Here is a 22,472-nt window from a genome sequence, read left to right as displayed (position 1 = left end):
TTAGCCTTGGTTTTGGCTTGGGCCCACTTTGTAGGGTTTATATTGCTTTTCCTAGATGACTGGTTAGTCTTGGCACCCTCTGACACAGGTTGCTCTAGGACAGAGACCACCACATCTCATTTTGCCACAAGTTGGGATCGTGGTAAACTGGGAAAAATAAGGTCTCGTGCCCAAACAGCAGGAAAAGTACCTGAGCATGCTCACACATTCAGCAACAGCTAAGATCTTTGTCAGACTCACCTGAACAGGCTCAGGGAGGCATTAGTGCTGTTTCTGTCTCAGCAGTAGCAACTACCTGGGCTTTGGTAGAGTGTCTTTGATCACCTGTCATTTTTGGAGATGCTCATTCCTCACAGGTGGCTCCACCTATGCTCGCTTTAGTGAGAGGTGAAGCAGCACTGGGCAGTTACAATCCTTCTCATCTCGTGCCCTTGAGTTGAGAGATTTGAGAGGATACAACTTGGTGCCAGGTGACAAAAATGTCCTAGGAGGAGTTAATCTAGATTCTCCTCCTTCCAGAATAGAAGAGAATATAGAATAAAGGCCAAAGGCTAAGCACTAGGACCTATGAGGTCATTCAGTGCTGAAATGGAAATTGACAGTAAAGAGGTTTGAAAGGTGTAACAGGGACACTGCAAAGAACCTCAAGTAATGCCTACGGAGCACTGTATGAGGTGCACTGACAGCACTACCTTCCTACAGGGATCTTTCCAGAATACACCTGTTCACAAATGCAGCAAAGGAGGGTTGAGGCGCATACCTGAAACGTTCATTCGTTTCGGGTGCAGGATATGCCTCAATTTACATATTAGTGTTCTGGAAATGCAAGCAGTTTTGCTAACTCTGCAAGTTTCTGGTAGTGTTGATGGGTTACAACACAAATTGTAGTGGCATATGTCAACAAACAAAGAGGGACAGTCTCTCTTTCCTCTCTGTCAGTGGGCATTGCAAATGCACGAGTTGGTTGTTCACTACACCATCAAGTGCTGTTAGCCAGGTACACTCCAGGGAGGCTCAGTTGCTTTGGTCAGGAGGGAGGGAATGTTGAACTCGGGGGCTCTCCCATGCTCTATTTGTTTGCCACATGGTTGAACAGGAAACTTTTGGTGTACAGTTATTCCATGTGAGATCCATGGGCAGTGATGGAAGATGTTTTCCAACACCCCTTTGACAAGCTGGATGTGAATGCCTTTAAGCCATTCATCAGGTAATCAAGAGGTTGTTGATCATCCCAGGTGTCAGGATGACCATGGTTGTTCTTCATTGGCCTCTAGCAGTGGTATCCAGATCTACTGATTCTTCTCTGTCGACCACGTTCAGGGTGACATCAGACTGTTAACTTCCTTCAGTTTCACATGTGGTTATCATCCAACCTATCTTGCAAGAGAGAGGCTTTTCTTGCAGGGCTGCTGGGGAAATGTCGGAATATCTTCATCATTCCTCCTCAAATGCGTACCATCTTCTGATTGGCATCCTAGAAGGGGCTCTCTTTAGTCAGTGTCTGCTTGGCTGATCATTTTCACTGAAGGATCTAATCTCTCCTCTTTGATGGAGTTATCTATACTTATGAAAGGTTTTGAGCAGTTTTGCCCTCCCCGTGAGCTTTGTCCTTCTGAGAGGGATGTAACTCAGCCTCCACAGCCTAACCTGAGCCCATGGGGGAGGGCTTGGACCAAAAATCACTCAAGATTTTTGCTGGCCTTAGTCTTTGTGAAGTGTGTTGGTGAGTTACATGGTCTTTTCATCAAATCTGGCACTCAGAGGGATGGGGTTTCTCACTTTCTCATACATCCTAAGTTTTTGGCAGACTCAGAACCCATTAGTTCCTGACATTTTGTTGGTGGTGGCTCAGATAAGATCCCTTGATGCCCGGTGCAAGACCCTAGGCTGATGTAGCAGCTGGGATTGGACTTCATACAGGCGACAGCACCTCTAATATCCGTTTTTAGAGCTCTGCTTTAAGTGGCGTCATACTCTGCTCTTCCTTTTAACAAAGAGGGACCAAGGCAGAACTAGCTCTGAACCCATCAGTTTGTATTAGGCAACATAGCTACCTTCCGACATGCAGTTCTTTATGAGGGATCACTTGGTTCCCCAAACTTTTCCTTACTTGAGCAAGGCTCTCATCCCTCACTCAGGGCCAGGGCCCTACCACCCTCACATTCCTATGCCAGACTAAGTACCGTAGGTGGTTACAGGAGTTGCATCCTTTTCTCACAGTTGCAACAGGAATTGTCATTTCTAGGTGGGTTGTTGTGTGACCCCCACTTAAGGAGTGCGTCTTTTACATAAAAGGTGACTAATTGTATTTTTTTAGGAACAAACATCAGTTGCTCCTTTGGAAATACAAACATATGCTTGTGTAAATGGAGTTTCTCACACAAGGTGTGCTTCAGCCGTCACTGGCTTACTGGAAAAATAAAATCATATTTGATAGTCATGTGACCGGAGATGACCTACCTTGTCCACTGTGTTCTCAGACACGTTTGTGACCAGTTGTTACTGCATGTTCTCCTGTTTTGTACTGATGCATGTGGATAAATTCTTGTGTTGCTACTGCAGGTTCATTGCCCTGTCTTACTAGTGTGCTTCCTGTAGCCTGTTGTTTGCTGAATTTGTGAGATTTTGAAGGGCCAAGGTCGTGGCATGTGTGTTCCCTCTGTTCATGGTGTGTGACCCATGTGATTGACCTCCTTTGTGTGTACTGTGTGTAGGGTTTGGGGCAGCGGAGTTAGAATGGGAACATTAATTCCAACTGAGGTGCCATCTTCCCCCTTTACCTCGCACAACCCTAAAGAGGGAAAGGGAGGCTGCAACTTTACCTTCTTTGCCTCTAACGACATGTGCAGCAGGTTGATGATGATGGGCTGGGGAAGCTTACCTAACACCTTTACCTGTTGTGTCTAGCCTTTCTTCTCCAAGTCCAATACCTTCTTAACATCTCTTCCAAAACTGGCTTCTCGGTAGATCCTATAGGAGGGATGGTGGCAAATGTTGGAGGAAGAGGCCATGGCCAAGTAAGACTCACAAGTGGCAAGGAAGAAGGGCTAGAGTAGGTTCTCTTGATGACTTACTGCCTTTCTTGCAATGTCTCTCTCATACAAGGCCCACTGAGGATTCTGCCACCCTACACAGTCCTTGCGTGTTGCCCCTCGAAAATTCTCTCCCCTACAGAAGATACACACTGAGTGCGGATCTACCACTATCCGGGACAAAGTGACTGCAGTTTCCTTTTGCCCACACCATCTAAATTCAGGCTTACTTCCCTCTAAGGTAGCCATCGATTGCACATGGGCCTCCAAAATGTGGAACAAACCCTACACACAGTACACACAAAGGAGGTCAATCACATGGGTCGCATACCATGAACAGAGGGAACACACGCCACGACCTTGGCCCTTCAAAATCTCACAAATTCGGCAAATAACAGGCTACAGGAAGAACACTACTAAGATAGGGCAATGAACTTGCAGCAGCAACACAAGAATTTATCCACACGTATCAGTACAAAACAGGAGAACATACAGTAACAACTGGTCACAAACGTGTCTGAGAACACAGTGGACAAGGTAGGCCATCTCCGGTCACATGACTATCAAGTATGATTTTATTTTTCTAGTTAGCCAGTGACAGCTGAAGCACGCCTTGTGTGAGAAACTCCATTTACACAAGCATATGTTTGTATTTCCAAAGGAGCAACTGAATAACCTTGTGGGGAGAACTCTTGTGTAAACCAGGTTGGAGAAACTGTTGCTGCCTGTGTTACCCTGCAAGGCAAAGCACTATCTTCCTGAGGCTGCCTTTACTATTCCCAAGAGCCTGGAACTCACTATCTGCAGGTTGGGTAACAGTGTCCCCTTCAAGAGGTTCAAACAACGCCCGAGGGTCAACAGTACGGAGGCCAACAGCGTCAAACTGATGGTGAGGACCCTATGAGTCCTGGTTGGATAGGTGCCAAGAGGCCTGGCTAATGGAAATTACAGAACCTGTCATCCAGAAGTGTTGGCCAGCCATCAGGAACTTTCTGGGACCTTCGGGAAAAGCCTACTCATGCATCATGCGCCAGGTGGGATATATCTGGGCAAGTGTCATTCTAGACAAGAGTGCCATACCTGTCAGTTGTGCAAAAAAACATCTTACAGGAGTGCTGGCTGAGCCTGAGGAACAGCCCCTTGGTGGATTTCCCTCTGGGACAGATCCAGAAGGCCACAGAAATGAGAAAGAGGACTTGCAAGATACTCTCCTCTCGCAGGCTTTGTGTCCCAAACCCCCGCAAACGGCCAAAGGTATGGGAAGCAGTTTGGCACCCTTCAACAGGCAGAGGCACTCCATCAGATGTTCCTTTTCCCAGCAGAGGTTCCATAAGCAGGGACAGAACGGGAACCCAACAGAGGTAGGAACAACAGCAGCCAGACGTTTTGGTCCTCTCAGCCTACCCACAGGAGCCATTCCAGCTGGAAGTGAGAAGGTGCCTTCTCTTGAGCTGCCCCAAATGAGGGTGCCTGGCAGACAAGTGGACAGTGTGGCAGCACTAAGGAGTGGAGGAATAATATCAGTCTTCAAGCAGGGGTACAGGCTGCCTTTCAGCCCAGTAAAACCACCTCTGTCCCAGATTCCCATCCTAACGCCTCTAATCACTGAAGGGGAGAGCCCTACAGATGGAGGTAGATTTACTCCAGAAGTCTGATCTTGTAATGTTTTGAATGGGAAGCCTGTGAACAAGTGTCATTCAGGTCTTTCATAACATGTTTCTTACAATTTTTCTGGTTGCCATTCAATTATTCTAGTGGAAATAATTGTGCAACCTTCCAATAATAAATTGGGTGTTTTTCATACTGTATACCATAAATTCTTAAAGAAATTGGTTATTTTTTTATACTGTATACCATAAATTCTCAACTTCATCTCGCCTACCAAAGATTGATGTTGAACAGGTCGGAAGGGTGAGCTTTGAGAGGGGTCTAGAAATGTGTTAGTGGTCATAAATTAATTAATGGTAATAAAGGACTTGTTCTTGCCCTTTTTCTTTTGAGCTCAGTGGGAGAATTTGGAAATGAATATTTGTAGGATTACACTTCGGTGACTACTGTATTTCTTTTCCTTCTACAAAACTTTGATATTCTCTTCTGTTTTTTAGTGACTTGCAAGCTTTCTGCTCTTAAGAGAAAGATCTGCCTCCTTCTCTGTTCCCGCACCATTATTTTTCTGGCTTTTACTTTTACTTTTCTTCAGGTATTGACATGAAAGGGCATTAAGTGACTCATCCCAGTAACTTTTGCTTTTCGTTTTAAAATAACAGAAAATTGCAGGGAAGTAAAAGACACTAATAAAATGTTGCTGATACATTTCCAAATACAAATTTAGCAATAATAATTGAAACATGATCAACTTTATTATGACATAACCACTGTAGACAATGGATTTCAAATTCTTATATATAGGGCAAATTGAAAACTTCATGAAAATCATCCTTAAATTTAAACATTTTGTCAGAGAAATAAAAAAATAAAATAAAATTCATAACACTAACAGAAAATATTTATGAAGTAAACAAAATAACTTGTATGGGTACATAATTCTTGAATACCAACCCAAAAGAGTCAAAACACTCTTATTACTAAATCCTATTTACACTTGAGCAAACAATATACATTACCACTAAGTAAAACCTAACCAGTATGTGAGGGCATGGAAGCCTATACATTGATGTAAATGAACAAAATCTTCCATTCATGGAAGCTTAACATGGTTATAACTGCACCAAATCTTCCATTCAAGGAAGCTTATACATGGTTATAACTGCAAAAAAATCTTCCATTCATGGAAGGCTATATACTTTGCTGTAACTGCACCAAATTTTCCATACATGGAAGCCTATACATGGCTGTCACTGCAACAATTTTCACATTAAAGGTAACTGACAAATTTGTAGTGTGTTTTGCATATTTTTCCTGGCCTTTTCAGAGGCTTGCAGATGAGTTCATAATGCCATTGCTTTCCATATAAAAGAAGCATTTCAAATGATTCTTTTAGTTACACCTGTCATTCTGTACTATACCTGCATTAAAAGATGTACACTATTTAGTGTTCAACAGTTGTACTGGAAATGCTTAATACAAGATTTTTATAGTAATTTGTATTTTCACACATAAAAACCATAGCCTTTTCTTTAGGAGTTATTAATCAGAATGTGGTGGAAATGGTTGCTGAAACTCTGCAACAAGAAGTTTTTTGGGAGGTTGGCAAGTGTTAGGGAAACCCCCAATCACCTGCTGTAAGCCATCACTTTTGCCTTCACCATCATGTTTTGTGTGAGGTGGGATTGTAATAAAAGACTGGTTTGTATACTTGAGAAAAATACATTAGAAACTTGGAATTTGTTTCTATAGAAATACAACCTTTGCCTCATATGTAAGAGACTTACTCCCTAGGTGTGCGGATAGTCTCTAAGCTGACTGACAAATTGAATCTCCACACAAAAATGGCATGTTCCTTGTCACTGTTTTGAGCAGGGGACACCTGACTCGTGTAACCTATACAATCTGGCACAGTCTTGCAAGACTACTAGGCCCCTGAGCCAGGGAAAGATTGAGCACAAAAAGGAAGGCAGCTAGTACTTGTGAGCATAAACAGGAAAGCAGCTAGTACTTGTGTCAAACATAAATCGATTGTTATGGATGATAGCTTTACCAGAGAGGTGAGATTTACACTGTATGAGTTGAGCTCTAATACAGCATGCCATACTATGAACCCTACCTGCATTGTGTCCCATCCAGCATGTACTTTGCCTTACTAGAATAGAAGGTAAAGAAAGCCAGTCACTCACCTGTTCTACCTCCAGCCTTTTGCTATATAAGTATTAGGGCACCACAGGTCCTAAGGAAAAAGGGTCCCTGGACTTGCAGGTGACATTCCAGAGGTGAAGGTAGTCTGCTGCTACCAGAAACCTACCCTTATTACCTGTGAAATCAAAAAGTTTCTCCATATGGCAAGGTTGTGCCAATCCCTCTGGCTTCACGACCTCTCACCCAGACTAGACACCCATCCTCACAGAACAAACCATATGATTGCTTGATCCCTTTATGAAGCCAGAAAGAAAGGGTGTTTTTGGTTACCTCCTTGTGCCTGCCATTACTACAAAGAGACCTCGACACTGGTCCAAGAGGTTGTGGTCTTATTAGATTGTGCTACAGAGCTTGCTTTAGGCTCAAAAGTATCTGAGCTGGCTCCCCATTAACCCTTACTGGATGGGTATGATCATATGAGGAACTATATCAGGTTTTGAGTGAATGGCAAGCTAACTCTTTATGAGGATTAATACTGCGCGGTTTACAGCTTGGATGAAATTGGGGGGAAAATGTTCCTAGCACTCCAATGGGTCATAAATGACTTACAACTCTAACTCGGTATGGGGGAGAGGTAGATCAGACAACCTTGAGATTTCTTGGGAGCATGTACTCCAGGATGTCTTTTTTTTTTTTTTTTGCTCATAAATTTACCCAGGGATCGCTGTTGGTTTTAGCTCGTATCTTTTATGATAGTAGTTCAGACAGAATTGTAAAGTGCAAAGAAATATTAGAAAAACCATTTTATACCTCACAAAAAGGTACTGCATCTCCCCAGCTCAGTAAATCTCGTAAATATTTTACAATAAATATACTCAGAAATTGTTACTGATTTTAGTTCTTATCTGTTATGATGTTGTGTGAGCTGTAATTATAATTTTACAAAAAATAAATTATTAGAAAAAACTATTTTGTAAAATTAGCATATTTTTAAGTCTTGTAGAAGAGGCCCAACACAGGGTTGTAAATAGTCACTTTCAACTTCCCATGGATAGTACAGAGAAATTTTTAGAATTTTTTTTTTTTTTTTCCTTACACTGTGCATTTACATATCTTCCTCTTTCTAGTGATGTGTTTTGATTTTTTTTTTTTTTTTTAGTTGGCCAACCTTAAAGTTTGCCTGGTCTGGGGATGTGCTTAATACAGGCAGTCCCTGCCTACCGGCAGCATCAGTTAACCCTTTAACGGCGAAGCCCTATTTACAAAAACGTCTCCCGTATGCCGGCGGCGTTCGGTAAGTTAGCGCCGAAGCGGAAAAAAAGTTTTTTTCAAAAAATCACAGCACGCTTAGTTTTTAAGATTAAGAGTTCATTTTTGGCTCATTTTTTTGTCATTGCCTGAAGTTTAGTATGCAACCATCAGAAATGAAAAAAATATCATTATCATATATAAATATTGGAATATATGACAGCAAAAAAAAAAAAACGTTTATAATTGTATACAAATCGCGCTGTAAGCAAAACGGTTAAAGCTAATGACTTAATTTTTTTTAGTTGTATTGTACACTAAATTGCGATGATTTTGGTATATAACAAATTTTAAAACGATCAAAGCAACACAGAAAAATATTATCACAAAATGATGCATGAATTAAGTAACGTCGGACGTAAAAAAATTTTTTTTTTCAAAAATTCACCATAAATCGAAATATTGTGCTAGAGACTTCCCGTTTGTTGAAAAATGAAGCTAATTGATTGAATATTACTAGACTGTAAGTGTTTTAGCTTACAATTGCAGTTTTCGACCATTTCGGTCGAGTTAAAGTTGACCGAAAGTCAAATTTTTTCTATTTATCGTGATTTATATGAAAATATTTCAAAACTGATTAAAGCTACAACCATGAGTTATTTTTTGTTGTATTGTACATGAAATTGCGCACATTTTCATATATAAAACTTTATGTATCGACTAATATAAAACGGTGCAAATATTACGACAACGAGACGAAAGAATTTCCGAGATGTTCGGCCGAGTTACCGCGCAGACGTAAGGAAAATGTTTTTTTTAAAAATTCACCATAAATCGAAATATTGTGCTAGAGACTTCCAATTTATTGCAAAATGAAGGTAAACGATTGAATATTACTAGAATGTAAGAGTTTTAGCTTACAATTGCGTTTTTTTACCATTTCGGTAGAGTTAAAGTTGACTGAAGGTTGAAATTTTGGCAGTTATCGTGATTTATGTGAAAATATTTCAAAACTGATAAAAACTACAACCATGAGCTAATTTCTGTTGTATTCTACATGAAATTGCACACATTTTCATATATAAAAGTTTATGTAACGACTAATGTAAAACGATGCAAACATTATGACAACATGACGAAAGAATTTCTGAGATGTTCGGCCGAAAGTTACTCTTGTCACACACGTAAGGAAAAAATTTTTTTTTCAGAAATTCACCATAAATCGAAATATTGTGCTAGAGACTTCCAGTTTGTTGCAAAATGAAGGTACATGATTGAATATTACTAGAATGTAAGTGTTTTAGCTTATAATTGCGTTTTTGACCATTTCGGTCAAGTTAAAGTTGACCGAAGCTTGAAATTTTGGCAGTTATCGTGATTTATATGAAAATATTTCAAAACTGATAAAAGCTACAACCATGAGTTATTTTCTGTTGTATTCTACATGAAATTGCGCACATTTCCATATATAAAACTTTATGTAACGACTAATATAAAACAGTGCAAACATTACGACAACGTGATTTAAAGAATTTCTGGCGCGACGTAAGGAAAAAGTTTTTTCAAAAATTCACCATAAATCGAAATATTGTGCTAGAGACTTCCAATTGGTTGTAAAATGAAGGTAAATGATTGAATATTACTAGAATGTAAGAGTTTTAGCTTACAATTGCGTTTTTTTACCATTTCGGTCAAGTCAAAGTTGACTGAAGGTTGAAATTTTGGCAGTTATCGTGATTTATATGAAAATATTTCAAAACTGATAAAAGCTACAACCATGAGTTATTTTCTGTTGTATTGTACATGAAATTGCGCACATTTTCATATATGAAACTTTATGTAACGGCTAATATAGAACAGTGCAAAATTACGACAAAATGACGAAAGAATTTCTGAAATTTTCGGCCAAGTTACTGCGCTGGGCGTAAGAAAAAGTTTTTCAAAAATTCACCATAAATCGAAATATTGTGCTAGAGACTTCCAATTTGTTGCAAAATGAAGGTACATGATTGCATATTACTAGAATGTAAGAGTTTTAGCTTACAATTGCGTTTTTTTACCATTTCGGTCGAGTCAAAGTTGACCGGTTGAAATTTTTTGTAGTCGACGTTTGCTACGTCCACTCGGCATTCAACAGACAATTTTAGTCGACGTTTGCTACATCCAACAGGCGTTTAAGGGTTAATGGCGATCCAGTTTCACGGCACTTGTCTAGCGATGCCGTTAACTGGATTTTCGGCGCCAATTTCCCGTTAGCGGCACCAATATCCAGTTAACAGCCATTAAGCAGGCTGTTAGTGCTATTATCGCCGATTTTCAGTTAGCAGTACTCGGCCAGGAACGGAACCCCTGTTGTTAACTGGGGACTGACTATATATTTAGCCCATCCCTTAAGGGTTAATGAACTATGGGAGAAAGGTCTAGAATCTCTTTGTCAAAAACTGACAGGTCCTAAGCTTTTGCCACAAACCCATAAAAGAAAACAAGAATTCCCTCCCCTCCAACAAATACAAAATGCTATGCAATTTCAACATGTTACAATGAGGCTAAAAGGCAAGCAGAACAAGTCTTGAGGGGAGATCTTGAAACACAACTTCTCCCAACAGGTCTGTGCTGCCTGAGTTAGGCTGTGGAAGACAAGATCCCACTCCAGATGCTTAAGTTAACGAGTTGTGCAAAACAGTTTATATTTCCTGTGAGCATTGACAACTCTACCAAGGTTTCCAGTCTTAAAGTAGAGCAAGGGCTTGTCTTGACAAAGGTGGACAAACAAGTCCATAATTTGCTACAAATTAACTCCAACTGGAAACCTCATCTATGATGGTCTACTCTCAGGTATATGGTAATTAAGACCACCTCAACATGTGTAGTCAACAGCAAATGAGGAGCCAATGGGGAATCTCGGGTTACCTCAACCAGAAGAGCTGGCAGGTCAGGATACCACTCTGCAAGGGCCAGTAAGGAGCTTCAAGGGTTATTGGCCCTTTGGCGAGTGGTATCCTGATCTGCCAGATCTTGAAAAACTCTCAGTTGAGTACTTGGCAAATCAGACTGACGTGAGGAATTATGAAGATACAGTATCTAGATGTCCCAGGGCAGCTGAAAGATGTTTTTCCAAGGCAGCTTGGGTCTGGAGTGGGGGAGCTGAACACCAGAAACTTCGTAACTGTGTGGTGAGCAGGTTGATCACTGTGGAAGTAAGAGGGCCCTCTCAACTGCCCACTTGAATGTCTATGGCTGGCAGCTCAACAGCTTGGGCAACCCAGTAGTACATCTGCCTCACCAACCTTTGGTTGTTCATCAACATTAATGATGACACAATAGTAGGAATGTTCCAGTTATACATGCTGCAAAAATTCCCAAGATACTGATATGCACATGAAGGTCCTTTGCCGATACATGTACAGCAGAGTGATCTTGCAGGTATGTGTTCCTCTCCTTGATGCATCTTAGAACAGAAGCATCTCCAGAGGTAAAGAGTTCAACGGAACACCCACTAGGAGATTTCCATCATCCAGCCACCAAACAAGGTCCTTATTCAGTCCTGGCTCAAAAAAGACAAACACTGTACGTACAGTTAGATTCAACTGCAGCTCAAGAAATGGTGGCTTACAGCAGGAAGTGGGCTTTCCCTCTACTCACCCGCCTGCATCTAATTTACCACGTTGTTACCAAGTTTCAACAATCGTCTCCACTCATGCTAAGGAATACTGGAGTCACTCCTACTTAAAAGGCAATGTTCTGTTTTTCTGTAGAAAAAATGTCAACCTGAAACTTTGGTTAAAAAAAAAAAATGCCTGTTCATCCTTCAATTGAATAACTACATACCTAATTAAATATCTTCTCCAAGCCAGAATTTGGAAAAAAAAAAAAAAAATCTTACAGGATTAGCAATGTCAGGAAGTAACAATAGCAATTCAGTACTGTACTTTCTAGTCAGTTGCCTCTCAATGCCTGTATTGTGACAACATGAATTTTGTACTGAAATAGGGAACTTTCTATAAAATAAACCTCTCCTGTCCATATTGCTGGTCTTGGCTACAGTAATTAGAATTATTAGAGTGGGTTTGTATGACTTGACAGGGTGACAGATTCAAATCTACTCTAATGATATGGCATACTTATTAGGTATGTGGTTCAAAACAAGACAGATTTCTCAGTTATGCAGACATACACAATACTTAATCTACATTAATCAGGTCTTATGCAAGATATAGATTCCACAGTGATCAAGAATTTTTTTTATACATACAGTATATAGACTGCTGTCATAAGATCTTTCCATAACATTATGCAGGATCCCTGTTACCTGGTCTTGTGCATGACAGAGTTCACAATACGGTAATTAGGTGATTTTGTACAGTATAAGATTTGGATTACAAAATTACAGTAATCTTTCAATTTTCTGGATTAATAGAACCAAGGGTCCGTCAGATAATGGTGAAGTCTGGATAAGGGCAAATACAAAAATTTATGGGTGTTAAAGGGCAGCTATGCCCTAAAATGGAAGACTGCAGTATCTGCAAAAATACAAAACTGAGAAAAATGGTAAATACTGCTGTTTTCCCTTGCCTAACTACTGATTTTGCAGATACTGCAAATGGGACCCCTAAATACTCGTGGAAAGCATTCACGAATCATTATGAAACTAGAGTAACTTGTGTATTAGTGTTTCACGAGCCCAATAGGTGGCTTATCTCAATTTTGAAAATTTTGCAGATAATGCAGTTTTCCATTTTAGGGCAGAACTCTGCACCCTTCCTCACCTAACCTTGTCAGTACCACCTAACTGTAAATACTTGGTATGCTTATAAACACCACTCATCATACTTTAAACAGAAAACTGTATGCAAAAGTCAATTATCTATCTTTTTCCCCAAATATAGAACAAAATATAATGCATAAATATTGAAAACAATGTAACCCTTTCTCATAAATGACACAATTCAGTAGGTATGTAGCCTATATTCTACCCACAGCCTACCATGGTTTTATGACCATTAATGTAATTTTATACAGGTACTTTATCGGTTGTTACCATATTGTTTTACTATAGACGAAAAACAAACTGTGTATGTGTGAACTACTGATCTAGGCAAGGTATTACATTCACAGTATCCATTTGCATAAGTCAAATACAGTAGGCTATTACAGCTGTATTCAAGATAAAAAGTAATGGTAATGAAACTGATATTTTACTTACTGAATCCATTTATACTGTATTATTATCATGTTATATCATCATTGTAATATGTATAAAAACCAATTGGTTGCATTTGCAACCACTAATATTTACGTTCTCAGAATCAGTTGATTGAGCCTACTAGCGAATAATTGCAAGAATAGTATTTTAGGGGCAAAAACAAATGTATTACCGGAATTATTTTTATATTTTAACATAAATGTAAAACGGGTAAAAATAACATCCCATAAAATCTCAAAACAGCTGTTTCCTGATTCATTTTTTACATCATACTTGATGTTTATGTCAGCTCTTAGTGGTTGTTAATTACAAAATATGGTTATGTGCTACATAAGCCATAAGTTTGGTATCTTGCTTGAAAGCCCAGCCTAGTACAATCTACCGAAAATGAAATTTATTCAGTTTGTAATACACAACACCCTGTGTTAACATCTTTAGTACATGTACAGTATTTCTCATGATGACTGTTCAAAGCAAATTCTACTCAAAAGTAGTTTTCTGTTTTACTGGAGTTAATGACTTCGCTTCATAATGTCACAGAAGCAGCAGTACTTGTATGCCTGTGTGTGTGTGTGTGCTTACATCTACATGTGGCATTTCATCAATGTTGATGTTACTGTCTCTACATAGTGTGTGCATTCATGTGTGTGTGTTTCTTAGGAAGGCATCAAGTAAGTCATAACAAAACACTAAAAACAAGCTGTACTAAGTCAGACCTCTACCTAGCCCTCTTCACCCATCCAACACTGCATCCCCACCCCTTACCAGCCAAGGAAACTGCTCCCCAGCTCCACCCAGTTTCCAAAACAACCCCCTCTCTATACAACCTTACTGCCCTCCTCTTCCATGGTGCCCAGCCATCCAACCCCCTCCCTTGGAAACTTCTTGAGGCCTCCTCCACCCCCCCCCAAAAGCCCTTTCTCAGTCTAAGTTGTAAGCAGTGTTACCAACATTTTTGTGAGGCCGCGCGGCATTGCCAACCATTAGAGAGTGGTTTTCAAAATTTTTTAAAATTTATATATACTGTATATCTGGGGCCTTGGTCCTTGATCCAGATAATTGAAGGATTACTGTATTGGGCCTTGAACATGATTCTGATTCATTATCAACATGGATTACATATTAATCAGGTTGCCTTGATAAATGGCATTATTACCTAAAACTTGAAGAGGTCTGGTACTAGTACAGATTCAGCAACCATATATAATAGGTACTTTCACATTTATCTGTAGATCTCATGCAAGGTAAGAATAGCTATTACTCACAGGGTCATACTTGATCAGGATTCCACAATCCATGACCATGGATCTCACATGGCAGAGGCTCCCTATTTATCAGGTAGTCATACAAGATACAGCTTCTATAATACTTCACTGAAGTGGTCTCATATGGGATACAGATTCCACAGCAATGTGTACATCTCGTAAACAAGGTTTTCACGTAAATCAGTTTGTTTATTGATGTGAAGTTCATGTTAATTAGGCAGCTCTATACATGATTTGAGTTCCATGTTAAATCCTGGGCCTTACTCTTAATATGTATTCCACTTCAATTAGACTTCATTTATATGAATTTCATAATGATCAGGTGTTGCATAAAGGTTTGACATTCGTCAGTAGGTCCATACAATAATGCGGGTGGTCTCCTACATGATACATAATCCACATCAATTGAGAGAAGTTGCATAGGGATTTCACTCAATAGTTTCCATGTAAATCAAGGTTATCTAATGCGACAGACTCCTTACTGACCTTTAAATTTTCACAGCTGAATGATCGACTTTCAAGGCAACTTACAGTATAAGAGGATAGAGCCATTTGTACTTTAAAAAAAAATCCTGAGGAAAGACGAGGAAATGTTTGCGGACAGTACCAAAGTGGTTTGGTCCCTGGATGCAAATACAGTACTTCACACCTGACAATACTATGTTTAGTTATTTGAAAGTTACTGCATTCATCTATAATACACCAAGAATAACTTGACTTTGGCTGTTTACATTTACATTGTCAGGAATATATAATAATCTTCTATGTATACAGATTAGAACCTATATATACATTTTAAAGCTATTTAATCATATAAACTGAATTTTTTTTAAATGCCAGTCTTACTTGTTGAGATGCTACAAATTCTTAATCTGGTAAGAACTAAAACATAATAATTATGAACAAAAGCAAACTAATGAAATGTATGCTAAGCTAAATATTTCAGTGTCATCTACTGCACAGTTCCTATCACACAATAAATAATGAAAATTGTTGGACTACATGAAAATAGTGAAGAGGTAGTTGATAATCCTGTACAATGGATCATTAAATATTATTTCTTTATATACCCAACTACTAAGACAGTCTTTGTCGTCTGAATTGCTGTTGGTGTGCATGACTGCCTTTTGGGACAGGATACCTGTTTAAACCTCTGTTATATGGGCGTTGCCTTTGATTCTTAAAGTTTGCAAATGTTATATTCTGTAGCCTGCCTTGCAGTGATTTATGTGGAATCAAAGATGGAACAGGATGTAAGTTAGGCCTTAAGGAGGTTAGAAGAGGTGATGTACCACTTGAAGCTCTTGTCTTAAGGATTACTGGTTTTACAACACCAGTATTTGGCAAAGGTACCTGCCTTGGCCTAAGCCAGTTTCTAAGAATGCTGGTGCTATTTACGCGAAATATTGGTTTTGCAGTATTGCGACCTGAAGTGTGTATTACATTAGAGGCCTTTAGGGTAGAAACAATGGCTGGCATTTTTTCATTTAGTCCTGCTTGTACTGTCAGAAGTGATGGATGCAGGATCTCCACCTCTGGATCCTGTTGAATGGCTGGGGATTCTAGCTTAAAGCCACTGTCAGAAAACCAGGATGCAGATGGCCCAGTATTTCCAACCAGGGAGACCAAAAATGGACCTGAAAATTCAAATGATGTAAAGAAATTGTAATCAGTACCAATTTGCCCATATTGTTACTAAACTACTGTATTACTGTAATCTTTTTAGGAAGCTAATGCATATACACTGAGTACACTATGCAGAGCTATGTCAGAACTATAATAGTCAAGGTGAACTACTGAATTATGTTTATAAACAACAATCTCTTGAACCTGGAAGGAGGCTGTAATTGTAAATTTTATTTTTGTAATGGTCCATATACAGGAAACTATATACATATTGTTCATTCTGATTTTCAATAGCAGCATACTGTAACACATGTAGAAGTTCACTGCTAATTTACCATATGTTACTATTCACCCAGAAACTTCATTTAACCCAAAAAACAAGAAAAGACAGCTCATTTCTGTTATACAGTATATTCTTGTAATTATCAAATTAAATACATATATTTTTTATGGCAAAGTAAAGCCATTGTTTTCATCTAAAACTTGCCATTTTCATTGTTTTGCTTTTATGGACACACTAGGTTAACTTGCATCAATTCAGCTTCAAAATAAAATCAAGTTCTAGCAAAAAAAAATTACTTTTACTGCAACTGTGAGCAATGAAAGGAGAATATCGCTAAGACAATAAGCAGTCAGCAAAATGAGAGCTGATGTGCTATATGAGTTCTGCAAAAGCCAAGGAGTCTCAAAGGGTTAAAAGATATGACAATTTAAAGGTTAACTTTTGAACAGGAAGAATAATTATTCAAAAAATTATCTAATACAGTTGTGAGCAATGAAAGGAGAATATCGCTAACACAATAAGTGGTCAGCAAAATGAGAGTGATGTGCTATATGCAAAAGCCAAGGCGTCTCGAAGAGTTAAAAGATATGACAATTTAGAGGTTAACTTTTGAACGGGAAGAATAATTATTTAAAAAATACTCTAATACGAAAGTTTACATGAAGAAATTTTCTTTCCTCAAATGTAGACACATCTGTCACTATGAAAATCTGGTGACAGTTTCTTGACTAAATTAAGTTATTCCATAGAACTCTTGAAAATCTATCAGTAATTTTCCCTTAATCCTGCTGACATATAAAATTCAAAGTGGGTAGAACTCCTAAACTAGAGATATTACCATGGTATGGACACTGCTGGATAGAACATACTTACTAAAGATTATTTTCAGCATGTATTCCAGTTTATAAATTTTCATCCATTCTCTTTTCCCTATTCCCAAGTCCATTTTCATCATTCAAAATCTAATCTTTCATGCTAGTCATATAAGTAAATATGTGATCTACTTTCAGGTACAGAAATCTACAAATAGTTAAGACCAATCGATCAATAAACATACAAGCCTGAATGGTAACTATTGTCTCTTGGCGAAGAGATATAATATTAGCTACTTCCCTGTATCGTCTGATGTATTACGTAGTCTATGTCTTCAGCAATCTTAAAATGGTGAAATTCTAATCACGTTCCCTTGAGTTTTAAAAGCCACAATACAAGACTTACCTTTTTTTATTGAAGACAGATCAGTTTTCAAAATAAGAGCGTCAGTTTTGGTCATTCTTTTAGAGAATGTCTTTTCTCCACAGTCCTTTGCAAAACACTTTCACACTGCTATTGCGAAGTGATCTCCACAGTTATATTCAATGGAAGGAAGAAAATCTAGAGGAACAAAAGTCATATCAATATGCCATTTGTCAAAGGCGCACTCTACATTATGCACCAGGATTGATCACATTAACAAAATGTTATTTTTGGGCACGTTTCAACATAATTAGGATTATTTAAGTTCATTTTCACAACATAAACAGACCTAGAATGCGCCTTTGATTAGTATTGGTCATGTCAGTATAATGTTTTTGCTTCAATGCTGTAAGTCTGTCTTCAGAATTTAAAACCTTCCATTCACTATCATTTTTTAATCAGTGTTGTCCACATACGCACATCTATAATAGAAAAATACAACAATTTAGCAGTTGACAAAGTTCATTCTTTACAGACCTAATAAAAGTTACTGGGAAATTGTATTTTCTATAAAACTGAGATTTTTTTATTAAAAGCCTTCATCCGTTCTTCCGTTTAAGGTTTATAGTAAATCTCAAGAAATATAAAATACAGTATTGCAATTAAAAGACAGTTATAGCTATCTGAAAGACATTTTTTTAACGGAGACTAGACATAATTATGCACTATTTGAGTCATGTATACTCTATGCTGAACACTGAAGGTAAGTAAAAAAACTAGAAAATTCTGAACAAGTTTGAAATACTGTACCTTGGCGTGCACATCTGTACAGATGATTCAGCTTTTGGTAATCAATCTGAAAGAAAATATTTAATTAACAATTTGCTATTTTTGAGATGTAGAGGAACCAATTTCAGAAATTATGTTGACATTTTCTGGAAAATCCTTTATCATTTATTGTAAATCAGACCAATTCATCAATATTTTTTCTGTTCATGTCAGGGTGGAAGTGATTCCTTTTCATCAATTTAAATTCTATTTGGATTAAAACCAACTTCTTTATTGCAACTTTAAGATAATCTGCATTTTACCTAGACATCCAGACCAGAAGTCTTAGATATGAATATACCTTATCAAAAGCTAATCCAATCATTGGAGCCTGGTAGCAAGGCGTATGAGGGGTTGGGGGGCCCACTCACTCAGTTAATAATGTCACTTTTTCCTTAAGCAACAGAGTTAGGTGTAGGGTTGGTTAAGGATAGGATTTTAATAAATAACCAGGTTTGCATTCTTGGAAAAATGCTAATTATTTTAATATACATTGTTCCAATGACAATGCAAACTTTTATCTCTCGTGTGGAGACCCACTCCTATGCAATGAAGCTTTCCAAGCTTCACTGCCAAAATCTGGGTCACACTCAACTTTGACAGCCATTCATGCAGTTACCCCATGGTCATGTGTTTTATCTGCTACTAGGTTTACTTGTCACTAGTTTTCCTCCGCATACTCAGTCAAAACAAGTAAGTTTCTGAGAATAAAGTCAGTCTCACTCCAAACTCTTGTGCCTTTCCCTTAAATTGGTGACCTTTCTAAGCAACTGGTAGACCAGCATAGTTCTTGCCATAATGAGTAATGCACTCAACAAGATCATGCCTTACCACTAAAGAGAAACTGCAAATTGACTAAATACAGAGCTTAAGTTCTGGCTTTGCTTCCCTTCAAGAGCTGAAGGTTGTCTGCTAACCTGGTTTGAGATACTCATATATAGGTGCTATTTAACACAGCATGACTGAAGAAAGCCAAGATTATCTAGTAGTTCAACCAGACCATTGAGCTAATTTATTTAACTCTCATTGGTTTGGCCCTCAATATTGCCTCAATATTGGAGAACTCAGTTTTTTAGGTAAAGGGGTATGCCAAACAATTCCACCTTCCTTCAAAGTTTCAAAAGCAGAATTTTCCATATTACAAACATATTAGTCTTATTATTATTATTAAAATACTTTAACCAGACCACTGAGCTGATTAGTCTTAATCAGATCTGCTTTGATAGAAGAAAATAAAAATGAAATTGTTACTAAGGGATAAAAAAATAAGCCTGACTACAATTTGTTGGGTCAGCAGCTGAATGAAATCCCCTCGAGTAGGACGCCTTGACAAGGTGAGGTGCTAAGGGACACAGGCCTTTGGGCTCGGATCCTGACGAATCATCCTACGTAGTTTTTGGTTCAAATGGCGTGGACATTTCTACATTCGCAAAATTTTACTGCTCAGGCGAGTCTGAGAAGGGATCGTTTTTTGGAAGGGGTTCGCATTCGAAGCTAATTGTGGGAACTGTGGTGGATGAGTCGCCACCCGGTATGGTTTGGACCTAAGAGATGGTGTTGGGATTTTTCCCATTACTATCTTGAGGGCGGAACCATCTCCTGGGATCAGCCCGTCAGAATCCGGGGGGAGGCTGGTTTTTGGAGGTGGGACTACTGGCTTTTGTCCGGAAGCCCACCAGTACGGTTGGAGTGGGGAGTCAGCCCCATTAGCAGGGGCAGAACTCCCAGCAGGCAGATTGGCTTATACCTGGGCCACTGCAAGTGTATTGGTGCTATCCTGAAGGGGTAGGGTGTGGGATGGACTATTGGGAGTCAACTCTCACTTGTGCCATTGATGGAGAATGCAAATACTTGACTGATCCACGATACTTTCTTGATATATAACCAAGCAGTTTTGGGTGGGTGGATGAGCCAGTTTGTGTGTGGTGGTCTGTATGCATGCTTGGTATCTTGGGGTCTCTTTGCGGGCTTTGGCGGTGTGTTGGGGTGGGGAAGCTGGGCAGCTTCTCTGCCCGGTTTTCCTTGTTTGATGTGCCGTTGGGGTCTGTGCGGGGGCTCTTGGGTGTCGGGTGTACACTTTTTGGACTTCTGCATGTGGACTGGTTTAAATTTATGGATTTGACTATTAGTTCTCCCTCCCCTGGATCCGACGACTTAACGGCACTGGCAACGACTTCTGGCATGAACATGGATACGAGCTTGGCTGTCAACAGAACCAAACACTGAGACACCAGGGTGTTAGTAAATCTGGTGGATTTGATTAAAATAATAGGGTCCTTTATTGCACTAATGTAGGCCTGTCATTAGATTATGAATGTTTATACAGTGTAGTAAAACAATTTGGCATAGTGGAAAGAATAAAATTAATTCTAGAAAAAGATAAGCAGTCATTTTCTGTTTTTGTTAAATTTTCCTCTCCCTTGGAAGCTAGTGAGACACAACAAAGACTCCATGGCCACATTCTAAATGACTCAGTTCTCAGCATAAAATTGTTTTCAGTGAAAAACTTACATGATGAGCCATTAGATTTTATTCCTAAGACTGAAGAACATGGACCAGCCCCATGTAATAAAGCTCTTCCTCCCCCTTTCTGGCATGTTGCTATCTACAAGGAGGGAGGGAAAAATTTAAAAGCCGCTGAATGCATTGAGAGCAAGGTTGGTTCCATTCCCATTGGAAATTTAGAATGCTATGGAAAGAACCTTCTAATAAAAGCTGGTAATGAGACTCAAGCAATTCTGCTATCAAATTTTAAACCTCCTGAAAGTGGAAATATTGAATGTATTTCATCTCACAGATTCTTTAACACCCTGAAAGGGGTAGTTTACACAAAAGACTTGCATGTTTTTAGAGGAGGAGCTCCTCCATCAATGTCCTCATTGTGTATCTCAAGTTAAAAAACTGGGTGGGGATGCAGCTATCCTGTTAACCTTCTCCTCCAATTACCCACCTGATACCATCATTGTTGGCCATGAGAGGATGCAGGTTAAAAAATATAAAAGAAATCCTAAACAGTGTCGCATATGCTTTGGATATGGCCACATTCAAAACTCTTGCGATAACAATAAAAGATGTCCTGTGTGCAGAGCACGATAATTTTGATGAGTGTGAAGCAGCCCGATACTGTTTCCTATGTAAGGGTGATCACCCTCCAAATTCTAGGGCTTGCCCCAGATATAGATTTGAACAAGAAGTGTTGGCAGTGGCTGATAACGAACATGTCAGCATTAACGAACCAAAGCGCGCGGTAATGGGGGCAAACAAAAGTGCCAACTCTACCTATGCTTCTGCAATAAAACTTATGAAAAATTCTAGCAATGTAAGGCCACCAATAACTGCATCTGATAGTCGATATCGTAAACCTGCTATTCCTCTGACTGTAAATAATAATAAAAATCTTCAAACTGGTCAGAAACTTTTGCCGGCAAGTGATTTGGAGTCAAATATACAAAATTGTACTTTCAAAAGCACAGAAAATTTATCTTCCAAAGTCGATACAAATGCCACCTCTACGATAGCTGCCGATTCATCTCCAAAAATAAGTGTGCCAAAATCAACTAATAATTGAGAAAGATGTTCTAAAAATACTTCAAACAAAAATAAGTTAAAGGAATAACCCCAATTAGATAGAGCTAGTTCAGAGCCATCAGTTGTCACAGCCATAAACAAAAATAATAACAAAGCTATAATTACAACTAACAAGAAATGCACAAGAAATACTGTACTTCCCCAAATAATGATAGCTTTACAATAAAAACTTCGAATGGGTTCAGTGTTTTGGAAAAGATCTCTCCTCCTAGAAAGGTGGTTCCAAAAGTAGATTCAGAACAAAAACATCTGAGTTCAATTCAGTCTTGCCACCCTAAAACAAATAGGATTAGTGATGCACAGAATCACAGTAGAAATTCTGAACATCAGGACCATAATAAAAAATATGAAGATCAACCAAAGACCCTGAACTCCAATTCAGATGAAAAGGAATTAAGAAAACAATCTCTTATAAAGGAGAATTTCCCACTCCACCCTAGGAACGGTACTTCCCAAGGAGTGGGAAGTAG

At 38.8% G+C, this 22,472-nt stretch overlaps 1 protein-coding gene across 8 annotated transcripts in view; it reads right to left on the bottom strand.

Moving 5' to 3' along the window:
• Positions 1–12,958: 12,958 nt before the first annotated feature.
• The window catches only part of LOC136841606 (zinc metalloproteinase nas-4-like), a 129,253-nt gene continuing 119,739 nt past the window's right edge, over positions 12,959–22,472 (bottom strand). For 5 of the 8 annotated variants that reach the window (XM_067108678.1, XM_067108677.1, XM_067108674.1 and 2 more), the window contains 2 exons: positions 18,397–18,442; positions 12,959–16,138 (listed from right to left, as the gene is read on the bottom strand). In XM_067108678.1, the coding sequence (XP_066964779.1) occupies positions 15,579–16,138; positions 18,397–18,442 (606 nt within the window). In that variant the 3' untranslated portion in view covers positions 12,959–15,578. Of the gene's footprint in view, positions 16,139–17,628; positions 18,069–18,396; positions 18,443–22,472 lie in introns of those variants that run through there. The other 3 variants (XR_010854031.1, XR_010854030.1, XM_067108679.1) reach the window with 3 other exon arrangements.

Source organism: Macrobrachium rosenbergii, chromosome 9, assembly GCF_040412425.1.
Source record: "Macrobrachium rosenbergii isolate ZJJX-2024 chromosome 9, ASM4041242v1, whole genome shotgun sequence".
In the NCBI taxonomy this organism is placed as follows: domain Eukaryota; kingdom Metazoa; phylum Arthropoda; class Malacostraca; order Decapoda; family Palaemonidae; genus Macrobrachium; species Macrobrachium rosenbergii.
Note: the sequence above shows the minus strand (reverse complement) of the source record. Positions and strands in the feature narration are given on the sequence as shown.